This window comes from Gossypium hirsutum, chromosome D04 (assembly GCF_007990345.1).
Source record: "Gossypium hirsutum isolate 1008001.06 chromosome D04, Gossypium_hirsutum_v2.1, whole genome shotgun sequence".
In the NCBI taxonomy this organism is placed as follows: domain Eukaryota; kingdom Viridiplantae; phylum Streptophyta; class Magnoliopsida; order Malvales; family Malvaceae; genus Gossypium; species Gossypium hirsutum.
In genome coordinates this window covers 57,669,589-57,693,893 of record NC_053440.1, presented here as the reverse complement: position 1 = coordinate 57,693,893, position 24,305 = coordinate 57,669,589, and the positions used below count along the sequence as shown (strand labels likewise).

General features: G+C 31.4%; 3 protein-coding genes and 1 pseudogene across 7 annotated transcripts; 2 read left to right on the top strand and 2 right to left on the bottom strand.

Annotated features, from left to right (window-relative positions):
- Nucleotides 1-371: 371 nt before the first annotated feature.
- Nucleotides 372-5,406, bottom strand: LOC121216000 (putative clathrin assembly protein At2g01600). 4 transcript variants are annotated; one of them, XM_041091069.1, is made up of 15 exons: nt 5,075-5,406; nt 4,918-4,987; nt 4,689-4,786; nt 2,944-3,082; nt 2,697-2,824; nt 2,523-2,615; nt 2,363-2,413; nt 2,203-2,268; nt 2,054-2,119; nt 1,858-1,938; nt 1,692-1,772; nt 1,454-1,615; nt 1,298-1,379; nt 1,093-1,214; nt 372-938 (listed from the first exon to the last, which is right to left on the bottom strand). In XM_041091069.1, exons 1-15 carry the CDS (start codon nt 5,162-5,164, stop codon nt 582-584), a joined length of 1,686 nt encoding a protein of 561 aa, XP_040947003.1. In that variant the 5' UTR covers nt 5,165-5,406; the 3' UTR covers nt 372-581. The 4 variants fall into 4 exon arrangements, with proteins under 4 accessions (XP_040947003.1, XP_040947004.1, XP_040947005.1 ...); XM_041091070.1 differs by having other exon boundaries at nt 1,454-1,612; nt 5,075-5,404; XM_041091071.1 differs by having other exon boundaries at nt 4,914-4,987; nt 5,075-5,106.
- A 4,048-nt stretch (nt 5,407-9,454) lies between these two features.
- LOC121215999 (protein C2-DOMAIN ABA-RELATED 10) lies at nt 9,455-13,191 on the bottom strand. Of its 2 annotated transcripts, XM_041091068.1 has the most exons (4): nt 12,889-13,191; nt 12,146-12,241; nt 11,197-11,500; nt 9,455-9,738 (listed from the first exon to the last, which is right to left on the bottom strand). In XM_041091068.1, exons 1-4 carry the CDS (start codon nt 12,997-12,999, stop codon nt 9,677-9,679), a joined length of 573 nt encoding a protein of 190 aa, XP_040947002.1. In that variant the 5' UTR covers nt 13,000-13,191; the 3' UTR covers nt 9,455-9,676. The 2 variants fall into 2 exon arrangements, with proteins under 2 accessions (XP_040947002.1, XP_040947001.1); XM_041091067.1 differs by lacking the exon at nt 9,455-9,738 and having other exon boundaries at nt 10,956-11,500.
- Nucleotides 13,192-15,195: 2,004 nt separating this feature from the next.
- LOC107911550 (uncharacterized protein At4g22758-like) lies at nt 15,196-17,063 on the top strand (annotated as a pseudogene).
- Nucleotides 17,064-18,047: 984 nt separating this feature from the next.
- On the top strand, nt 18,048-23,513 carry LOC121215998 (transmembrane protein 214). The gene is made up of 10 exons (XM_041091066.1): nt 18,048-18,581; nt 18,669-18,806; nt 19,634-19,822; nt 20,792-20,929; nt 21,049-21,167; nt 21,285-21,417; nt 21,521-21,650; nt 21,740-21,819; nt 21,917-22,051; nt 22,808-23,513. The coding sequence occupies exons 2-10, from the start codon at nt 18,699-18,701 to the stop codon at nt 23,099-23,101; spliced, it is 1,326 nt and encodes a 441-aa protein (XP_040947000.1). The 5' UTR covers nt 18,048-18,581; nt 18,669-18,698; the 3' UTR covers nt 23,102-23,513.
- The last annotated feature ends 792 nt before the right edge of the window (nt 23,514-24,305 follow it).

The window sequence follows — 24,305 nt, the reverse complement described above, 5'->3', positions numbered from 1 at the left end:
CTAAAGTTTTATGTAGGATCTAAAATGTATAATGAAATTATAATGCGAACCAAAAATAAACGTCAATGAACAAGTTGAGAAAAATTAAGAAGTTTAAGGACTAAATGTTGCATTATCCCTTTAAAAAAAGAAATGTTAATGAAAATATTAGTAATGCAAAATATTTTTGTGAAGTTTTATATTGCAAATTCAAATAATATTAAATTTTCAATATTTTAATTATTACAAAATTTTTATTTTTAAATAATATTCAAATTTTAATTAAACCGGATTCAGATAATAATTATCAAATTTAATATAAATAATAAAAAATTTCATATTTTAAAACAGATTTAAGAATGTGAATTTTATGAAGTCGGACCTTTTCAATATAAATTAATTGCATTATTAGACCTTTTAACAATTAACTCATTGATTTTTTACAACCCAAACAAATGTAAAAACTGATGCTGAAGTGAAGAAATTAAACCTGTGGTGGTGAAAGTAAAAACAACCTACACACTTGTTCAACTCCGAAACATATCGGAAACCGGTCAGACCGTATTGACCGAAATACACGAATTGACTCTTGAAATTTAACACTACAATAAGCCTGTGCTTCCGAAGGGATTGTTATTGGCATGAGGCTGAGCGATAACGGCTGTTTGGTTCACTGGAAACGTCCCGAACCCTGCATCACCAAACGGATTTGATGCGCTCGGGATCGTCAAATGTTGTTGCTGATAAGGTTGGTAAGCATCGAAAGGATTGTTTTGCGGTTGAGTCATTCCTGACATTTGCACTGCTATAGGGGGAGCAATGCTATTCGACATGGCGAATGGATCGTGTACCTCGAACGGATTTGGAGCTGTGGTGCTACCATATACAGGCTGCTGAGAAGCTCGATTGGCTGCTTCATCGTATAAACTGTTGAAAGTGAGTGAGTCCAATCCACCAGCCTGAAATGTTTTCGAAAACATAGCCAGTTAGATCATTAAAGTCCTCAATGTATCTCATCTTTTCACGCGGATCATTTAGATCTTCCTTTCAGTTTCCGTATTCTGTATTTATGAAATCGAATGAGACGTTTAAGTACAAAAAAAGGGCATATACCAATTGCCTCTCGGCAGCTGCAGAAATATCGGTGCTCGGTGTGGTAACAAGGGCGAGTTCCCATCCGGTAGGATCAAAATCTTTTGGTTGACCAGCACCGGAACTATACGTTGGAGCAGTACCTGCAGATTAACAAATTGCAATCTTCTATCGGAATAATAGCCATCGAAAAGGCGAAATAGGAAGAATAAGAAATATAGTTTACCGGAATCAATCGGAACTATGGCTAGAGCCAAAGTATTAATTTGCTCGATATCGAAGGCATCAGGGGCTGAATAACTCAATCCCTGCACCCCACCAAAACGCAATCAACAAAAAAACGAGAAAGTGTACAGTACGAAACATCAAAGGGAAACATTACCAGTAAGTCCCCGGTGTCGATGTTGGTCTGAGGTGGAGGAGGGGCAGTCTCCACAGTGGAAACTACAACACCATCTACAGGCACGGTTGGCTCGGGTTCATCATTGGATGGTCTAGTATATTCGGAAGGACCTTCGTCAGGTCTGTATGTCAATAGAAGCTGCTGACAATGACAACATATATTATTCCATGTGTGTATGTATGAATGTATGTATGTATGTAAGTAAAATGGTACTAACCAACGATTCCATTGGAACAGTAACCACACGCGGTGCCTCTCTAATGTATTCTTCCATGGTAGCGAGAAAAGATTGTGGTGGCTGCAATAACGGTAGCGATCAATTAACATCAAAATGATTGAAAGAGATGACTCAGAACAACAAATCACCTCCATAGAACCGTTACCTCTCTGAGAACAGGAAACTGGAAATTCCTAGCAAGTTCTAATCCTTTGCAAACTTCATAGAAATCGGAGAGGCTGTTTGCCTGCCATCATTACATTAAACCAAGACATCACCGAACCCGCAACAATTATTAACCGAATGAGAAGGTAATCGACTACTAACATAAGAAACTATATATCATATACATATATCTTAACCTGCTGACTGGCTCGCCTGTATATATCAAGAGCTTTGACAGCTTCATGTCTCGGCATTTCAAAAAACTGCAATAAAAGCACAACTCGAGCAGCCATTTTGAAAAAAAGAAAACACATCTGCCTCAAAATAGGACAGCTTCATGTATTACCTTGTCCACAAGATTGATGATTCCAGCATTGATAGCACAATATATTTTGAAACTCTCCTTTAATACCTGAAAATCGCGATATTACGAGGTCAAAATACTTTTGAATACAAAAAGAATACAACACAAATACGTAATAAAGAAAAAGAGAGAGAAAATATACCAGAGCCAAAGCATATTGTATGACATAATTCGCTACAGCAGCACCTTCTGGCTGCAAGAAAAGCAGGGTAGTCTATTAACTTTCCCGATCAGGTGAAACAAAGTTGAACGCATTGACAAAACAAAACTTAACTCTACAAGATCAACATATAATAAACTACCAAGCAACCAATGAGACGATAAAGCAATTGCTGCAGAGCAGGTAGTTGCTCCAACAATTCTTCGTTGTCCAACTCTGTCGTTCTGCTGTAATCCTGCCGATTAAAACTAACAAAATTTAGCAGCAGGCCATGAATCCTCAAAAGGGAAACACCGGCCGATACCTATGTAATTACCTTATCCTGCCCCAGGACAGGTCTCGGGAGACACTCGGCTTCTATGTCATACTTCAGAATACTATAGCACTCGAGTCTTTCTTCCAAAAACAATGCGTAGGTACGTACCCACGCAGAGCAATCCCATGCTGAAAGGCATAATCAAACTGAAGTTGTCAGCGCAGCGATGATCAAAAGACACATAGAAAAGCATGTGCATATATCACGAGCTGAGACACAACTACAAAGCGAGAGATTAAAAGCTCACCAATAGGGCTCGAATCGTCCTTGAAATTAGAAATTTGGAGAATGCCTGCTCTTTGTGAGAAATTTAAAAGTTCTTCTCTGAAAGTAGGATCACCTTCCCTCAATGCTCTATGGATAACTATGAGTGTTTTCAATGCTACCTATTGAATAATGTAGAAGGAAAAAAGATAACAATATAAGTTTGTTTACCAATATCAAAGCTTGTAATCCAAAGGTAGTTAACTTAGAACTCTAGCACCACAAATCCGACGTGGTAAAAGTACCATGGAAGCCCTTGTCTATGAGTTAGATTGCATTTTGCCCCCTCTAGTAAAAAAAATAGACAAGTTAGTCCCTATACATAAGATCAAAGAGCAACTTGGTCATTTTGTTATAAATTTTATCCATTTTTACTGTTAAAAGTTGGTCTTTTATGTTAGCATGAGGTGCACATGATATGTCAAGCATAACTATTTGGTTATTGCGTCAGCCACACTAGTTTTTAACAATAGAAATAGATAAAACTTTTAACAAAAGGGATTAGTTTGTTCTTTGATCTAATGTACAAGGAACAATTTATCTATTTTTTGAGTAAATGAAGTAAAATGCAAATTGACTCCTAGTACATAAGCCTTTACGGTACTTTACATATCCAAGGCAAAATGGAACATGGGGCATTGGATATAACCATCCAAATAACTCAAAGTACATGAAAAATAAATTGAACAGATACTCGTACCTGCATCATATCAATCAAGTCGGGAATATAGGTATAAATTATACATATGATTCATGGTAGTACCTCCTATCATGCTCATATTAACATAACTAATGCTAAAATATCTAACAAATATAGAATGGAAAAATATTAATTTCAACTGCACATCAATCAATAACCAGTTGGAAACTCCCATATTCGAAATCAAATTTGGAAGCCAATTTTATCAGAAGAAATATGCGAAGTGTCGTCCACCAACAGTCAATAAATCCACTCAAAATTTTGATATTATCTCTGGTGCCGGTTTTATCTTCTAACTTAGATGAGGCCTCTAATGCATGAAGAGTCAGTGAGCCGGGAAGTGACTAATAAGAGAACCATGCACAATGTGCATGGTTCGACTAGAAACCCATGTAGCTATAGGGCATTTTTTTGGTGAGAATGCTATAGGGCATAGATTTGACTTATCAGGCACCCGATGAATGTTTTTCAAGAACTTGGAATCGGAAGACAACCTCTACAGGAAACAATATTAAAAATCCGTTAAAGGGTCCATCAGCTCTTGATAAATGACACTACACAAATTTCTCCCAATTAAAGCAATAACTACCCAATTACAGATTGGTTGAAACCGGGAGAAGTATGCGAAGTATCATCCTTCAAGAGCCGACGAATCCCTCAATGGTTTGATATTGTTATCGATGAAGGTTTTATCTCCTTACTCTAATAAGAGGCCGATTGCGTGAAAAGGCGACGTATTCACAGAGTAAGAGTGCTTAGCTGAGGTGTTTGATAAAGCGAACCATGCCTTCAAATCTATGCACTAGGGCATTGGTTTGAGTCCAACACACATGGTTCAACTTATCAAGCACCGAAAAGACTGAACGTGCCATTTTTTCAAACATTCAGACTCTAGTCAAAGTCGAAATACAAAACTTTCCTCGGAAACAATACCCACCTATTAAGGATCCGTCCACTCAACACTTTGCAAACTACTCCAGTTAGTACGATTTCGATCATTATAAAAAGCAGTAAAAAAAAAACAATACCGTCCAGTTACGAGTCTTGGCCAATCGGCGGGAAAGTGCATGAATACAATAAGCAACATCTGCTCGAGGCCGAAACATTGATGTAGCAACAAAAATTTCTACAAAAAAATGAACTCAAATCCTCATATGATAATCCCAGAAATCAAAAACCTCAAATGAAACTAAATTAAATCTGCAAATTCAAACTTAAAAATTAAAAAAAAAAACCCAAATGAACTCACTCACTCACTTCTAAGATGTCTTTCTTTTGGAGGACACTCAACATGGTTAGTAGCTTTAACAATGGCTACATCCAAATCCTAATTATAAACAAAAAAATCCAATCAAAATTCAGATACTAAATATAGAAAAAAAAACAAAATAATCAAATATAAACATGATTTTACCGCGAAATCACTGTTGACATGAGCGAGACCGACTTTTGTAGTATCTTTAAGAGCACCATATGCTTTTCTCCATGTTTGAAGAGTCCCCATCTGTATACAAAATTAAAAACCCAGATTTCTTTCTTCTTTTTTACTTTGATTTTCAATATTTTCTTTCGGGGGTTTTTTTTTATATTAAGTATGTGCTGATTGAGACTTCCATTTTCTTTTTTGTTTTTTCTATGTCTATTAGAGAGCGACAGAGAGGATAGAACCGATGAAAGGGTGAAAGAAACAAAGAAAGAAAAAAAAGTGACTGGAGGCTGTTGATCAACGCTGTTCGTCCTTCATTGACGCTTTCTTTTGTTAAAAAAAAAAAAAACTGTTAAGACTATAGATTCTCTTTGTTTTCTTTTTTCTTTTATTTATTGATTTTCAACTTTTTATTGTTTAACTAACTTTTTTTTTGGGTAAACTACACTCGAAGCCATTAAACTATTAGTAAGTTTATATTTTAATCATTCAACTCCAAAAAGTTACAAAATGGTTATTGAACTATTCAAAAGTTTTCATTTAAGTCATTGAATTGTTCCATAGTTTTTATTTATGTCATTGAGTTGTTTATTTTTTTTTCTTTTTAAAGTTCGACTAGCAAGTTTCAAGTTGCGATTCAACAATCAGTACGGTGGATAAATACCCATCAATAAGTAGAAGAATATATCTTAGATCCAAATCCATTTGATAGTTAGTGTCGATGATCAGTGAATAAAGTTGTTTGTATTTTGCTTTGTCAAAGAGAGAGATGATGCTAATTTTTTAAAGCCTTTGTTGCTTCGATGATGTTGCTACTTTTAATTTTTATGAATAAATATGAATTTAGCTTATATCCCATGATTTATATCCCTTAACTTTATTTTTGGGTTTTTGATGCATATTTGGATAATTTTGTGACGAACAAGCTTGGTTGTTGATATCGAGAGTGGTTGTTTGAGCTAGTTCTACCTCCTAAGGGAAGACATATTCTAATTTCTTTGGTACGTGACTTATTTGGATTGTGTGCTAAACATTTGCTGTAGAATTTTATCCCATTTCATGTTAGAACAAGCTGTTTGTAGCAATCAAGATTTTGGTTGTTGGAAAGTTTGTTTATAATACTTTTTATGTGATAAATACTTACGATAATTAATAGAATAAAATTAGATTTTAAATGAATGTTGTATTTTAAATGAATGTTACAAGCCTATCTATAAATAGGTAGCTTGTGTCACACAGTGTGTTTAGTTTTTGAATGTCTTTGATTTTTGTCTTTGGTTTTTGGGTGATTTGTAATAATTTGGGTCGGTGTTGGGGCTGCAATTACTTCTTTGGGTAAGGATAGATTGAACTTAAGCCAATAGGTGATCAAAACGAGTTTTGAATAAAATCATTCACCGAGTGATGCTTCGCAAAATAGAATTGATGAATCCAAAATGCACTAACAAATATCGTGTGTTAATTTTCTCATTACTTTGCTCATTTACTTTTGCATTTAACTTGTTTTGTTCGATTATCTTCTAATAGAAGTTAGAACAAAACTGTTTTTTTCAGCGGCAAACCAAGTTATTTGTTCCAGTAGTATTTTGATCATCAAAATTGGAACAGAGTGTAAACCAAAGCTTTTTCGATTTTCATTTAAGTCATGACTAGCCTCTTAAAATCATTGTTGTATGGCATTTTCTGTTCGTACTACTTGTACCAGTTGAAAGCTATAATTATCTTTCTCTTCTACAATTCAATTTTTTTCCTGAAACATCTTTGAATATTACAAATCTACGCATCAAAATTCAAACAACATTCTTCTCCGATCTCTGTCATTGGTTGTCAAACGATTTGGATCTAAGGTATGTTATTCTACTCATCGATGAGTACTAATCCATCACACTAATCATCGAATCGTCACTTGAAACTCACTAGCAAGACTTAAAAAAGAAAAAACTTAACAGCTTAGCAACTTAAACAAAAATTTTTAAATAATTCATTAACCATTTTGTAACTTTTAAAGTTGAGTAACCAAAATGTAAATTTACTAATAGTATAATGACTTTGGGTGTAATTTATCCAATAAAGTATTATCATAAAATTATTTAACATAATTAATAATTTTAAATTTATATAAAAAAATTAAATAATAAAAAAACGAACGACAGAGGATCATTAAGCAGACGTGAGGTGGGTAGGTATTTGGCGGCCGCACTTTCTATGCTGTCATTATTATATTGTTATTTGTTGTTTTATAAATTAAAATAAATTCTTATTATTGGCTTTATCATATGGACATTGGACCCTCATCTTCTAGATTTTAAATATTTCAATCTATTTAATAGGCTGGTATGATACACTTATGAATAACATATTAATATTTAATTAACTTTTTAATTTTTACAAGTATTTAAAAAATATATTTTTATATTTTATACGTTTTTAATAATTTTAATAATTTTAATGATTTTTCTTATATTTTTTGAATTTTTAAAAATTTAAAAATAATTAAATATTAATGTATATGTTAAAAATATTAAAATTTTTATTTATTTTAACATGATAAAAAATATAAATTTAAAAATTAAATAAACAAAAAACTAAATAAATGATTAAATTAATTTTTTTTTATAAAATTAAAGTACGAAATAAATTATTATAACTTTTAATAATTCTGTTCACTACCGATTCTATTGGCAAACAAACATGGAATATAAAATATATTGTTGAACATTCTTTTAAATCTTTAAATTTAATATATATATAAAAGACTCCTCTAGCTCACTATTAAATTATTGAAAAAATATATTTTTATGAAAAATATTAATATATTAATCATATATATTTATATTTATATTAAATTTAAAATTATATTATATTATTAATTATTTTTGTATATCATTTTGATTTTGTTTAATCATCAATCAGTTTCACTTTAATGATATTTGTTATTAAAATGTAGAATTTCAAGAGAGGGCAATGATTAATGTCAATGAAATTATTTCACTTCCTTTTTCTTTTCCAAAAAGTCATTTCACTTTAAAGAAAAAAAAACATTTCACTTTCAAAACCCACAAAGCGAAATGGAAAGCAAATTATTTTTTCTTTAAATTATTTGTTCTTTAAATGTGTTTAAAAATCGAGTTATTTGGTTATAAAATTCAACTATTATAAAATTTATTTTTTATTATTTAATTATGAAAAAGTTATAAAATTATTATTTAATTATTAATTTATTTATTTTTTGGTTACTCATGAAATGATAATATTTTATTTCAATTTAATTATTAATTCATTCATTCATTTCACAATAATAATAAAAATACAAGCAAATGGGAGTCAACGTCGCATACAATACATAGGTTATCAAGGCCATAAAATTAAGCCTATGATCAATGATTGAGAGCAAAGAGAGACTTCAGCTCTTAGTCTCAGTACACTCAACCATCAAGGTGAAGAAAACCTCGATTAGGTTTGCAAGGATGTTAACGAGTGCTCAACCTAACCCCACCCATTATGGTTACAATAAGGTTCATTAAGATTATTTTGTTAAATTTAAGTTCTTTGTAACTTCAGTTTTTTAATTATATTGATTTCAATGAGATATTTTTTATTTCAAAATATTATACGAACAAATTTAATGTTGTTAATAATTGGACTTAAATTTTAAAATTTGAAAATTATAGGAACTAAATGTCAAATTTAACATGAAAGCTTGTATTGTTGTTTATTAAATATTAAAATTTAAAATGAAATCGGGGCTTCGATTCTCATCTATGGAAATGGAGCACATTTCATGATTAATCATTTATATATTTGGAAAGCACTCACGGTGAAAAGATTAGCCATTACCACCAATAGTGGATACCCTTATTTCGGCCAAACAAAATATTTATTTTATAATTAAATTTTAAAAAATGTTTTTAATATCAAATTATATCTCAAGATGAGTGAAATTCATGTAAAAAAATATCTTGCCCCAAAACTCAACACTCCACCAATTCGCAGGGGAGAAATTAGGGGCTTATAGGGGCTAGCCCCTTAAAATGAAAAATTTAAATTAATAAAGATAAATTTTCACTTTAGCTTCCTTAAAAATATAAAAAAATTGATTTAATTTTTTAAAAGTTATAATGATATGAATTATTAAAATGGTAAAATTACTTTTTTATTATCGTAAAAATTACAATTTAATTTTGGCCCCTAAAAAGATTTTAGTTTTACCCCTACCAATTTGGTAACTTCTTGAACAATTCTACTTAAACCCATCTAATCTTAAAATATTTTATTTTTTTCTATTTCTTTTTTTTCTTAATTAATGATTCCATTGAAAAAATAAACAGTTAAAATAAAAATGAGATTTACATATACAATAATCTGAACTTTGCTTAACCTTTAAATATATTCTTTTATTTACAAAAAAGGAAAACAAATCACAAGTATATTTGCAACCAATCATGTAAAGGATTGCTTTTATAAGATTAATTTACATAATTCAAGCTCAATTACATGTTAAAAACATACATACATACATACTAGTGAGATATAATATACTTAGCAGATGATGCCATCTTGCCCAAGCAAAAATCAGCAAATCCTTTAACTTCAATGATGCCTCCTTGTATGGTGGGTCTGAGGTTTAATAGGGTTCCATGGCCCATGCATAACTGAGTACAACAAATTAACCTTCCTAAGTTATTTGGGTTTGGCTCGAAGAAAAAACTTAAAATTAGCTTGATTGATATTATTGGTGAGTCAAATTTGAGTAGTTTAGAGTTATCAAGAGATGTAATCGAGTCTAAGTCAAGCTTGAATTTTGGTAAGCTTGAGCTCAACTCGAAATTCAGATCTTGTTACTTGACTGGAGCTCGATAAGCCTCACGAGCCATTCAAGCTAAGCTCGAACTTGACTTGATTGATAGCCCAAGTTGTTCAATCTTAAGCTCAAATCGGTAATTACCGAATCAAATTCAAGTTTTCTTAATTCAAGTATCTTAATGATTGACTAGAGTGGCATGTGAACCTAATCAATTTTTTAAAATTAATATTGAAAAATCTCGATTTAGCTCAAGCTCAAGTATAAATAATAAAGTTTGAAGCTAAATATGAGAATCTAAATCATTCTTTGCTAAGTAAACAATCTTAATTTAACAATAAGTTTGATTTTTATCTAAAACAAAACTCGATCAAATTTGAATAAAACTTTGACTCCTAAATTTCAAGTCAAGCTGAAACTTCTTACAAGCTCGAACTCGGCTCAATTTGATTGCACTACCCTTAACCGTGAAACCACACGCCACTACCTTGGTAATATAAATCTAAATTAAGTCCAACTTGTTCAATTTTCTAAGGTAGTAATGTCTAACAACAAAAACTAACATAAACTCAAACAGCATAATCCTCTAAATATAAAAAAATAATTAAAATAAAATTAAGTATACTCGTGTTGGACTAGATGTGCTCATGAGTCGGGATCAACTAAAAATTTAGGATCATTTACTAGCCCGAGCCCGTCTCGAAAAATGGGCCTAAAATTTTGCTCAATCCCGATTTGGATAAAAATGATAAAATTCGGGCCTGACCCGGCCCGCCCGTATTAATTTTTATATTATTTTTAAATATTTCCCAACAAATTGGAAATAAATTTTAAAAAATATGTAGACTTAAATAACAATAAGATAAAATGCAACTTAACAAGCAAATGCCTCTAAAAAAATAACAAAATTAACAAATGCCTTTAAAATAATAATAAAATTAATAATAAAATAAATTTTATACAATATTCAAACAATAACAACAAAATAGTAGCAACATAATAGTAAAATGGTAGTAAAATAGGGAGAAAATAACAAGAAAATAACATTCAAAAACAAAACAAAAAGAGCAGATTTTTTGTCCTTTAGTGAATTCGGGCCGGGCCTGGGCCAAAAATGCCTTACCTGAGGCCTAGCCCGTTTTTAAACGGGCCTTATTTTTTGTCCAAGCCCATTTTTTAGCCCTATATTTTTGCACAAACCCTCATATTTCGGGCGAGCCTTCGGGCTGAGCTGGGTGGCCCAACCCATGATCAGGTATATGTTGGACACATATATAGATATAAATATGATTAAAGCGAGCATATGTACCTTCACTTTCCAAACCCTTACAATTAGGAGTTTCGTTCCAGTCGAGTTGGATCAAAAGTTCTCCGCACTCGACATTTTTTAGTTTGATTCGCATGTCTTGAGTGATCTTGCCGTTCTCCCAAATGATGCTGCTCTCATTGGCGAGGCAATTATTCTGATTCGGTTGTATTCGTTTCAGTGCGCAATTGTTTGGTAGATTATGCAAACCCTTTGCCATTTTTAAAGCGGCTATGTAGGGTTTAAGGTCGATCTCTGCCATACCCATTTGATCATCTAATGTAAACGTGTCTTTGTCGTAAACGGCCTACAACAACACATGAAGAACAAATTAAATCGATTGAATCGACCAAATGCCTCCAAATATCAGGTGAAATGTCACTTTTTAAGGATAACTGCATGAACGAATTAAAATAACTTATGAGGTCTAAAGGCAAAATGCAAGCTACAATGTTTAAAATTTTAACATTTTAGTTGGTATTTCTATTAATAAAACAACAATTCGACTGTTTTTAAAAGGTTAAGGATCAAATTTAGCTAAAATAGGATAAATGTCAAATTGGCAAAAGATATAAACGTTGAGGAATAAATTAACCATTATACTTTTTTTTTGAACAATTTCATTACAAGTTCTGATAATATCTGCTCTTTTTAACACAATGTTTAAAACTACCCATGGGCTCTCCCCAACCCATTAATAGGAGGATAATGCGCTTCGGCACACTCGAACCCACGTCTTCTTGCATTAACAACAATGCCCATACTAATCGAGTTAAGACTCAATCGACCATTATACTTCTTTTAATTCAAAAGAATCGAGTATTAAATTTTATATATTACCAATAATTGTATGAATCAATGAAACTAAACCCGAGTTCGTATCTTGCGGGCCTTACAAACAAACTAAATACATAAGCAAATAACTAAATAATTTTGGATGTCAATTACTTACTAAATTGATAGAAACATTAGGATCTTTAATTGAAAAAATCAACACTTCATTCCAAACTGGATTGCAATTTCTTTTTATCACATGCGTCTTCAATTTCTGCAAAAAAAAAGAAAAAGAAAAAAGAAAAATAGGGTTATTTGTCTAATTTTAAATTAAAAAAAATTACACGAAATTTTATGTATTCAAAGGCTTGGTTTCCCTTAATTCGGGTAAAATTATCTTTTAGATCCTTAAAATTTATATTATTATAACTAAAGACATGATAAAAAATTTTATTTTGTCCACTTCAATATTTTGTAATTCAATTTCAGCCCTCACGATAAAATTTTTGGCTTCCCCTGTAATAACATGCATCAATCATGCAGAAACAAAGTCAACATATATGTATTTAAAGGATTACATCATACTCACAGGGGTGTAGCCAGGGTTGGCAGAGACTCCTAAAATGAAAATTTTTTTATTTAAGTTCTTTAATTTTTTAAAATTTAAATTAGTAAAGGTAAAATTGTAATTTGATCCCCTAAAAACGATAAAAATTTGATTTAATCTTTTAAAGATTATAAATATATAGATTATTCAAATGATGAAATTACATTTTTACTATCGTAAAAATTAAAATTTAATTTCGGCCCCTAAATAAATTTTCTACCTTCACTCCTGCATACTCATAAATATGTATATATATATGGAGTATTCATTAACAAAGTTTAAGTAGTTAAGAAAAATGAAGGTATCGAACGAACCTGTTGACCTATATGGATAACAACGTAAGGATCACTGGTAATGGCATCGCGAATAGCAAGATTAATACCTCTTAGGACAATGACTTTAAGAAATCCCAATACGTCTGACATTGTTGGAAGGAATAAGCTTTTTTATTCGAACTCTGTCATAAAAAGATAACAAGAACCGTAGAACAAACAATCTCGATGTAATACAATTAATAATGTATAAAATTATATGAGTAAATGAATCAGATCGAATCGACGAAAATCTGTGTTTTTCTTTTCTCAATATCTTTAAATTTGATCAAATCAATTGCTTTGATTGTGGATGTAACGAAAGCTCATTGTTATAAATATATGAAGAAGAGAATAACGTTAAGAATGGACAAAAAAGCTTATTTAAGTGGTTGGCCGATGTCTTCGCTATGAACTTGTTTTGTTGTTTGAATTTAATGTTATGCATTTATTGCTTAATAATCTTAGGGTAAATTACACTCCAGGTTATTAAATTATTAGTAAATTTATATTTTGGTTATTCAACTTTAAAATGTTACAAAATGATCATTAAACTATTCAAAATTTTTCATTTAAGTCATTAGGCGGTTAAAATCACTGTTGTATAGCCTTGTCTATTCCTATCGCCTACACCAATCAAAAGCTCTCATTCCCCTTCTCTTCTATAATTTAGCTTTTTTTCGTGAAACGACTTTGAACATCATGAATCTACGAATCAAAATTCAAACAACTTTCTTCCCTGATTTCTGACATTGACCATCAAATTGACTTGGATCTAAGGTGTGTTATTTTACTTATTGATGGGTACTGATTCACTGTACTAATCGTCGAATTATCGCTTAGAGCTTGCTAGCCAGAACTTTTTAAAAAGGATTTATTTAACAACCCAATAACTTAAATAAAAACTTTCGAATAGTTCAGTGACTTAGATAAAAACTTTTGAATAGTTCAAATACTTAAATAAAAAGGCCCCATTCTCGGCTTCCATATGCGGTCCGTGAAACAATGCCCTTGCTTGCCCCTAGTTGAAATGTGAGAATTAATCTTTATACTTTAATTTGGTATAAATTGATATGTAAATTCATGATTTTAGATTGGGAAGTCCAATTTGATAACCCACTCTTTTCAACTATTAAAGTGATGAAATCAATTTTTTACTGCTATTTGACCAAAAAGTTAAGTTCATGTGATAAACTAGTCAACTATATTCAACCAATAAATTACATAGGTTGTTTAGAAATAAAATGAATTCTCGTTATCATTAGACTTGTCTAAAGGTCGGGTAGCCCGCTAGTCCAGTTTAACTCGAATTCAATTTAAATAATAAATTTTATTTTAAAATTTAAAATTAATTAGAAATATATAAAATATCAATTAAATGTATATTTTTTATATTTTTTTTTAACAGTAAAATGGGCTTTCTAGGTGAGCTAGGTCGGCCCAAAAACAAATCTAGGCATGAAATATTATTTTGGAATCGAGCCTTAGCCTAACCCAGCCTATGAACAATTCTAGTCATCACTAGGGTGTAAATGGGATATTGGTGCTCACAAACTACTCAAGTTCTAGTAAAACAATTCAAACTTGATTTAGTATTTATTGAGTTGAACTCAAGCTATTGGTCGAGCTGAATTCAAGCTTAGAAATACTCGACTCAACGTTTCATAAGCCTTATCAAGCTTTTCATACACTACCCTTAATCTATATTATTAATCCTAAGCCAAATTATCGAGTCTAGCTCGAGTAACTTAATTATATATTGAGCCGAGCTCAAGCTTAAAAATAGATGTTTGATCAAATTCAAGCTAAGTATCGAGCTCCAAATTTCAAGTCAAGCTCGAGCTTGAGCTTAACAGTATTCGGGCTGGATTACACCACTAGTCAATTCGAAAAGGCTAATAACACGAAGAAAATTAATGGCTTAAGTCACATTTGACCCTTGAATTATACTTTGTTTCCCTACTTTAGTGTCTAAACATTTTTTTGTCTCATTTTTTGTACCTAAACTATCATTTTCATCCAATTTTACCTTGAAATTACATGCGTCCAATAAGAATATGTCTCGTGTCACATTTTTATTGCCATTTTTTATTTTTGGGGGTAAACTGAGATGAAAATGATGGTTTAGATACAAATGATAATTCAAGGGCAAAATAGTGACATAAGCCAAAATTAAACTAGAAGGATTAAATCCTAAATTTTAACATAATTGAAGGATTAAAACTCAAATTAAACAAAAAATAAACTAAAACAAATAAACAATATTAAAAACAAATAATAACATACTTAGGCCATAATTAAAGAAAAAAAACCATATTAACAAAGCCAGCCTCTCAAAATGAAAACCCTTTTTACCCACATTCTAAAAACAAATCTCTTGTTCTTAAATACTCTCACAAACCTTCTTCAAAAAAATCACCCCATCGCCCAATTGTTTTTTTGTTTGTTTGTTTGTTTAAGCTCTAAAACATCATTTGTGAATGGTGGAAACGAATCAAAGTGACAGTAATTTAATGCTCTCCCTTCGTAATTCAAGGGCGAGCATTATCTGTTCTTGTAAACAAGGCTGGTATTATCATTGCATCGGCCTCGATCCATAAACCCTGTTTTGTTTTGTTTTTTTTGAAAAAAATAAAAGAAACCCATTGTTTTTCGTCGCGATATTTAGTGGATTTTGATTTGATTTTTTGAAAAAAAGATGGTTCACAATGAGCAGAAGAAGAATCAGGGTTGTAAAGGCAATAAGTTATTGAATAGCGTCTCTGTTTTGGGAAGTTCCGGTCCGATCCGGTTCGTTGTTAATGAAGGAGAACTGGTTGGTACTGTTATTGATATTGCTTTGAAATCATATGCTCGTGAAGGCCGTTACCTGTTCTTGGATCGGATCTTAATGAGTTTCTTCTTTATTCCCCTAGTGTTGGATCACATGGTAAGTTCATTGAAATCACACTTGAATTTTATCGCTTTTTTATAAGTAATTTTTCACTGGGATTTGTTTATTTTTGGATTTTTGGCATGAACTTTGAAGTTTAAATGAGCAGATTATTGGTAAAAAGACTTTTACACTCTCAAATTTGAAATTAGCTAATTGGAGTAATTTGATCGAAAATAAACATCTAATTCGGTTCATAATTTTGATTGTAATTTGTATAACAATAAATTTAATCCTTAATATTTATATATTTTGTCAATTTAATCCGTTGATACTGAATTATTTACTTAAAAATTAATTTTTAAAACTTTTTTAAGATAAACTAATTTATTTAATATCGAAATTGAGAAAAGGACTGGAAAGGGTTTTTACCCAGATTATTCAGTTTTCTTGAATTGTTATTTACCATGTTAATCTCTAGAAAAAAAATTCGTACGGTTTATATATTTTGAAGTTTTTGAATAAATTTTGAAGTTATATTATTCTGATTATTCAATTTGCTTGAATTATTTAGCATATTGGAATATAGGTATGTCATATGTTCTAAACAATCTAAATACCTGAAATTTTGAAAAAAAAATGATGAATTTAGTCCTTAATATTTACAAATTTTATTAAATTAGTCTTTATTTTTTTTAGCTAAATTTGATATTAAATTTTCAAAAAGAATCAAACAAATTTTTTTAATGAAAATAATAATTAAAACGTTAATTTTTAACAAGGTTTGTGTGACAAGTTACATGTATTTTTTACCCACCTTATTTTAATGAGTATTTTTATTAAAAAAGTAATTTGACTATTTTAAAAAATTAATTTAGTTAAAAAATAATTTAATAGGAATGTGTGAGGGGTTATTTATGATTTTGATGTGTTTTTGTGGGGGTTTTTTTTAATTATTTGTAGCATTGAGTCCCTGGGAGGCAATTGGATCAATACGGGCTAGGAATTTCATGCTATGCAAGAAGCCAAGCACTGAGAAGAAAATAGAAAATAATGGAAGGACCAATGAAGCAATTTCTAGGAAAGCAACTGGGAAGGGAATTGGAAAGCTTGGATTAATAAATCCCTCAACCTTAAAAATTTATTGCCATTAATTCATTATTTATTTTTTTTAATTTTTATTTCTTGATTGGATTTTAAATTTGTTGTTGGATTTTCGATTATTTTAGAAGTAATTGAAGTATCATTTACTCGAAATTGACTGATTCATAATATGTATGGGATTGTCTCTTATGAGGATTCTGTCTCTTGATTTTATGGATAGTCTAAGAGAGCTTAAGATTACTTAAAAAAGTGATGAATTCAATAGAGGGGAGGTATCGGGTTTGAATCCATGTCTTTATATACTATTGTTGAATGTGTGTGGTTTCATAGCCTCAAACTCTTGGGTTTTCTACAAAGTTGAAAAATAAAATCCCTATTGTGAATAATATCGAACTTGTTAAAGGATTTATTGATTTTAAACGGATGATACTTCGACAATTTCTATCGAAAGAGTCGAAAATGGTATAAATTTTGTTGTATTTTCTCCCTAATTTTCAATTACGTGATAAAGACTTCGAATGGATTTTTGTTTAATTTTTTATAAATAATTAAATTTTAACGACTTATATATATAAATACCTTTAAGAAAAATATAAAAATCATCCCTGGCATTAATTAAAATAATCAATTAAATTCTTCTATTAACGGTTCTTATCATTGATCATGTTGATCATTAAAAAGAATTGACGAATCAACCCGATGATTACATGTGATAACTTCTGGTTTAATATAATATTTTTCTCATAAAAATATTTAAAAGATCATAAAATTATAAAAACAATATAAAGAATAAAAAAATATTGAAAAAACTAAATTGATATAAAGTTATTAAAATTAATATAAATTTATAAATTATAAAAATTTATAAGAGTAATAAAATTTATTGAAGATATTTAAAATTTTAAAAAATGTATTGAAATTCTTAAAAAAATAATAAAAAATGTAAAAAATATTAAAATTAATATAAATTTATAAAAACTATAAAAAAAACATAAAAACTTAAACTCAACCGATAACTCAAAATGGAAAAAAATACCGATCCAGGAAAAGCGGTTAGACCCATTGGCATGCAAAACAGTTTTTTACGTACATTTCGCTGCTTAATTAATTTTATTTATTTATTTCCTTATTAATTAATTAATTAATTTATTTACTTATTTATTAGCACTGTTCTGTTTATTACCCTCCATTTCTTCCCTTTCTTTCCATTGTAATCCTCTCTCTTTAATTTTTACAGCACCGTTTTCTAAGTACGGACTCTGTCGATCTCCACGAAGTTCACGAAACCGCCGCCTCCAACGGCGGCGCCAACCACACCGACCACGGTTGGCAAAAGGTTTCGTATCCTAAACGCCAACGTAAGACCAAATCCAAGGCCGATCCAGAAAAGCCTAACCTTACCCGCCTTAACGGAACCCTAACTAACGGCGGTCCTAACGTTTTCCATTCCCTCGAGCAACAGTCTGAGGATCGCCGCCGCCGGATCCTTGAAGCTCAAAGAGCTTACGCTGCTGATGTCGTTGATGCCGATGCTAAGGTTAAGAATAACAGATCGGATCTCGATGATGATGATGATAGTGATCTGGAAGGTGTTAAACCTAATGGAAAGCCGGCTGAGGTGGAAAAGAAAGTGAAGCAAAAGAAGCCGAAGAAGCCTAAGGTTACGGTTGCTGAGGCGGCTGCGAAGATCGATCCAGCTTTTCTCTCGGTTCATCTCGCTGTAAGCGTGGAACAATGATAGATTTCGTTTTTTTGTTTGAGAAATAAACTGATTATCTAATTTCTTTTCATTGATTTTTTAAATTAGGAATTGAATGGCGAACAACAGGAAATCCAAATGCAAAAATTTGCGAATTTTTATGGTAAGGCATTTCAGGAAGTGGTAGCGGGGCAGTTTCCTTGGATGAAGATGTTCAGGGAGAGTACCATTACCAAGCTTGCAGATGTGAGTTTTTACTTACTTTCTTCTTTTTAGTTTTACTATTTAATCAGAACTGGAAGTTTGAATTTATGTGTCGATCGCATCAAACATAATTTCTTGCACGTTTGAATGGTTAAATTGAATACTTTTTTCAAAGCATGCTTTGTGGATTGCATAAAATGTGTTATTATCAGTGATTTTCCTAGGAAATATAATTGGGATTCTTTAAAAAATTTATCTGCATGATTGTGATAGAAACTGACTGATAGTGAATTCTCATTGCACCATCTCGATCTCATTTTCATGTTAATTTTTATATTTAACCTGTAGTTAAAAAAATCCACTATTTGAATTGATTTAAACAGGAGTGATTAGTTTTCTTTAGTGAGGAGGCAGTTAAACTGCTTTTCTGGTTTAGGTGGTTTACATTGTTTACATGTATTATATAAATTCATAGAATGGTATTAAAAACAATCATGAATTAGCGCTTTCTGGATTTGTATATGGTTCATATGATGACTGTAAAAAAGTTAAAGGATAATTTAGCAATTGATAAATAACGAATCAGTTAAATAATGCAACTATATTTTGTGAGTAAATGAGCTCACGCGTGTATTAAGTTGGTATAAGTAATAGAAGTAGCCGTTCAAGATGAACAACTTTTTTGTCCTTGTTGAGGTCAGTTTGTATCTAGGGGCCAATTAATTGAACTTGGGTGTCATCCAACATTGGCATGCACGTGCCTCACTCTTGGATCATTTGAAGTTTTGGACTACCTGACCTGGCTAATCTTTGCAGAACTTTTGAGATTCATTTTTTCTGACCAAAGTAGTTAATTTATTGTTTTACAGATACCTCTTTCACATATTTCTGATGATGTTTATAAGACTTCAGCTGATTGGATCAGCCAACAATCCCTTGAGGCACTTGGTTTTTTTGTCTTATGGTCTTTGGACATCATTCTTGAGGATTTGGTGGCCCAACAAGCAAGTGCTAAGGGCTCCAAAAAAAGCGTGCAACAACCATCCTCGAAGTCTAAGGTAACTTATTGGCAGTTTTGCTGTTAAATTGGTTATTTTTCTTTGGATTTTCATCTATTATTCTGGTGTTTGATGCTGTTGAGCTGATATTTGTTATTTGCTTTCAGGTATCAGATATGTATTGGTTTTTACATCTTATGCATGATTCTGCTGGATAACATTATTGTGTTATAATAGTCTGCGTAAAATATAAGCCCCCTTGTGTTACTAGTGAAATGAACAGATATGCGAATATAAGTTTGATACAACTGAAAAAAACAGATATCTGCAGAGCATATAATACCATGCGAGTGATTGTAATATATGTCAATGGAAAAGGTTTTTTTAGCCAGAAATGGAAAGTAATTGGATTGCATACCATAAATTTTGAATGCTGTATCTTTACAATAAACAATTCGTGAACAGTGGATTACTTCCTCATAATTTGTCAAAACAGTTTTATAGAAAGTGTCCCCTACTGATGTGCAAGCTAAGCAGCACTTAGTGTGTATTTTCTTTTGAATAATGGTAACGTGATAGATTTGGGAGATGAACTGTTTATGCTTTGACATTTGCTTTTTTAACTGTTGGGAGCTTAAATTTCATTTCATTCAATGAACTTGAGAATCTTTTTCTTTCTTTTTCGCTTTTGTTTGTTGCTTTCGCATGTGATCCGTGGAGGTTTTGGTATTATTGTGTACTAAGCGGCACTTAGTGTGTATTTTCTTTTGAATAATGGTAACGTGATAGATTTGGGAGATGGAACTGTTTATGCTTTGACATTTGCTTTTTTAACTGTTGGGAGCTTAAATTTCATTTCATTCAATGAACTTGAGAATCTTTTTCTTTCTTTTTTGCTTTTGTTTGTTGCTTTCGCATGTGATCCGTGGAGGTTTTGGTATTATTGTGTATAGCTTTGTGAGTTCAAAAGCACTTTTGGCAAGAAGTATGGTCCACCTCAAACTGACCTTGATTAAATGCGTTATGCAGGTTGGTATATTTGTGGTATTAGCAATGGTATTGCGGCGTAAACCCGATGCCCTAATTAGTGTATTGCCAAAGCTGAGAGAAGAATCGAAATATCAAGGACAAGATAAGCTCCCTGTTATTATATGGATGATAATTCAGGTAAGTGGTCACAATACAACTTCAGTCTAACTGGTATATGAATTTGGACAAAAAAAAAATTCTCACTCGTTCCTCTTTGATAAGCTTCTTTTTTCATGCATCAACGTTGTACTGTCTAGGCATCCCGAGGAGATCTTGCTGTGGGGCTGTACATGTGGGCACATCACCTCTTGCCTATAGTTGGTGGCAAGAACTGTAATCCACAATCCAGAGATCTAATTTTACAACTAGTGGAATGGTATTAAGCTTCTATAGTTTGTGGTTTTTTCCCTCTCTGGTCTGTTTTTTAATCTTGTAATTGAGTATCAAATCGATATGAATGAGGCTTATTAAATTCTTTCCCTTCTTGACAAAGGATATTATCTGCCTCAAAAGCTCGGACAATTTTAGTAAATGCCGCTGTTAGGAAAGGGGAGCGTTTGGTGCCGCCGGCTTCATTTGAGATTCTAATGCGAGTTACCTTCCCTGCTTCTTTGTCTGGAGTAAAGGTTAGATTAAGAGTTCAACTCTCTGCATTTGTTATGTCATTGATCAGATTTGAAACTATTATTATTTCCCAACTTTCTTGTAAGTTATGGTAATGGTGTGCAGGCGACTGAAAGGTTTGAGGCCATATATCCCACAGTAAAGGAAGTGGCTCTTGCTGGTTCTCACGGAAGCAAAGCGATGAAACAAGTGTCTGTGCAGATATTTCATTTTGCTTTCAAAGCGGCCGGTGACGGTAAGTTTATAATTCGAAATCTCCCCCCCCCCCTCTTCTCCCTTTCTCCACTTTGTTCTAATGGTAGTTTCAATGTCATTTTCAAACAGGCACTCCTGAGTTGTCCAAAGAAGCAGCCGGAATAGTCATATGGTCTTTGAACCAGAATGCCGAATGCTACAGGATTTGGGTGAGCTATAAGCTATTTTGTTTCTCGAAGCGCTTTTACGAAGTAGAAGAAGCTTCCTACCGATTTATTTTTTTTATCTATTCCTTGGTGTGAATAGGAGAAGGCTTATCTTGACAATCTAGAAGCAAGTGTTGCTGTTCTTAGAAGACTTTCGGAGGATTGGAAACAACACTCGGCAAAACTTACTACTCTTGATCCTTTGAGGGAAACTGTCAAGAATTTTAGAAACAAGGTACTTACTATCTATAACTCAGGTGTGTCTGACACAGATATTTGTGCGACATTGGTATATTCTGTTTTTTCTAAGCTTCTTCATGTATTTGAAAAGTCATATCCTTGAACCCTTGTTTGAATATGTGTCTGACATGGGTATAGGGTACTTGAAAATTGAAAAGTTAGACTAACATAGCTTATTGTGCTACAAATCTATGTTAATCAGACTCAGGTTTGTCAGTCACAGTTCGGTCTGGATTGGATTGGTTTGGAAAAAAAATAGAAATTTCAGCATAAATTATTTTTTCTATCATAAAAAAGTTAAAACTAATTACAAATTAAATAAAAATAAAATCCGGTCGTTTTGAATGATTGTGGCTTTTTACTTGTGAGCTGAAAGCCAAACTGCATTGAATATATTTGGGTGATAACTGTTCGAATTGGATTTTGGTATTTTCCAGTTCTTTTCCTCAACTCTATTGGTCTCGGTTATGTCATACATATATTTTCCATGTTTTATTATTTTTCATGTATTTTAAGGGTTTTTGGAGTGTTATATTTCCATACCTTGTCTAAATATGTGTTGGACATGGATATTTCAATAAAAATAAAGAGTCGAGGCAACATAGCTAGAAATAACCAATACCATATGAATTTTTGCCAAATCATCCGCTTAGTTTCCGATAAATAATGCAACTATATGACATAATATTTCTCAAAGTCACTTAGGATATATTATAATCTGATTATCATTTTTCCTTTTCTCCATTTTCAGAACGAAAAAGCAATGAGCAACAGAGCTGATGCTGTGAGACAGTCACTGTTCCAAGAAGCAGACAAGTATTGTAAGCACATATCGGGAAAGCTATCACGTGGCCATGGATGCTTAAAAGCTTTGGCCTTCTTGGTCGTTGCATTTGCTGTAGGTGCTGCTGTTGTAACTCCCAACATCGACCCCTCGGACTGGAGCAAACTATCCGAAGCTATTGGCACCGCCGACTGGGACAAACTATCCGAAGCTCTCAGCACCGCTGACTGGAACAAACTGTCCAAAGTTTTCAGCTCTTAACGATCTTCCCCATCTCATAAACTTCAAATCTAGGTACTTTCTTTTTTCGATCTAGAATTTTAACTGGCAACGGAGAAAAAGGTCGTTTGATATGGCATTTTAGGAGAATACTATTAGAATAGCGGCTTAAAGAAGGGGATAAAATGGTGCAATGAGTTTGGTTTTTACTACAATTACTTGTATTTCAAAGTAATTTATTCTCATGAACTTAGGGTTTCAAATAATTTGAGGATAATTTTCATGTTGAAAAACCATTAGCTTTTCTCATAGTTTTTCTTAGGAGCGAGCATAACTCGATTTAAAATTAGTCGAAAACCGGTGTGATTTGGTTAAATGGGTTTTCGATCAAAGTTGTTTTTGTATTTGAGTTGGTTATGAGCTTTTATTCAAGTTTGGTTTGAGAAGGGAATAATTGAATGGCTCCGAGGTTTTGAGACTTTTAGCATTGAAATTTGAATTTTATCATGCGTAAATGTAGGATATGGGTGTTTTTTAAAAATTAAATTTTAATTGTAATTTTTTGCCATTAATAATAATAGACAAGTTTAAACATTACACATTAAATTATAATTAAAATTTAAAACTAAAATCTCAACACATTTTACAAAATAATATAATCGCATGCAACTATTAAATATAATAACATCTTTTAAGTATAAAACAATTTTACAATTATTTAAATTTTAATATTTTCCAGAAAATTTATAAATAATATTTTCAAAATATTACAAGTATATTATATTTCAAATTTTTTATATAAATAATAAACCCGTGCGAAAAAAACTAGTATATATTTTATAAAAAGGTATTCTTGCCCATAAAGAAAGTTTGCCTAATTGGCATAGTTCTTGTGCCAATGTACATTCTTTAATATACATACTTCAACATGAAAACTATAATTAATTTTATGAATAATAAGCAATTTCTAAATATTATTTTAAATCAAATACTATATTATAATTACTAAATATTTTATTATATTGTATACTTTTATGTTTATACTATTGTCAGGTAAATCTAATTTTAATAACTTAAGTATTATTTTTGTAAAATAATATAATATAAAATATTAATTGTTTTCTCCTAGTAAATTAAATTTACAGAAATATTAAATAATATTATAATTTACATAAATATTAAATAATATTAAATTTTGACAGTTGACGTAATTTATTGTATGAGATATATTAGATTTTCTTATTAG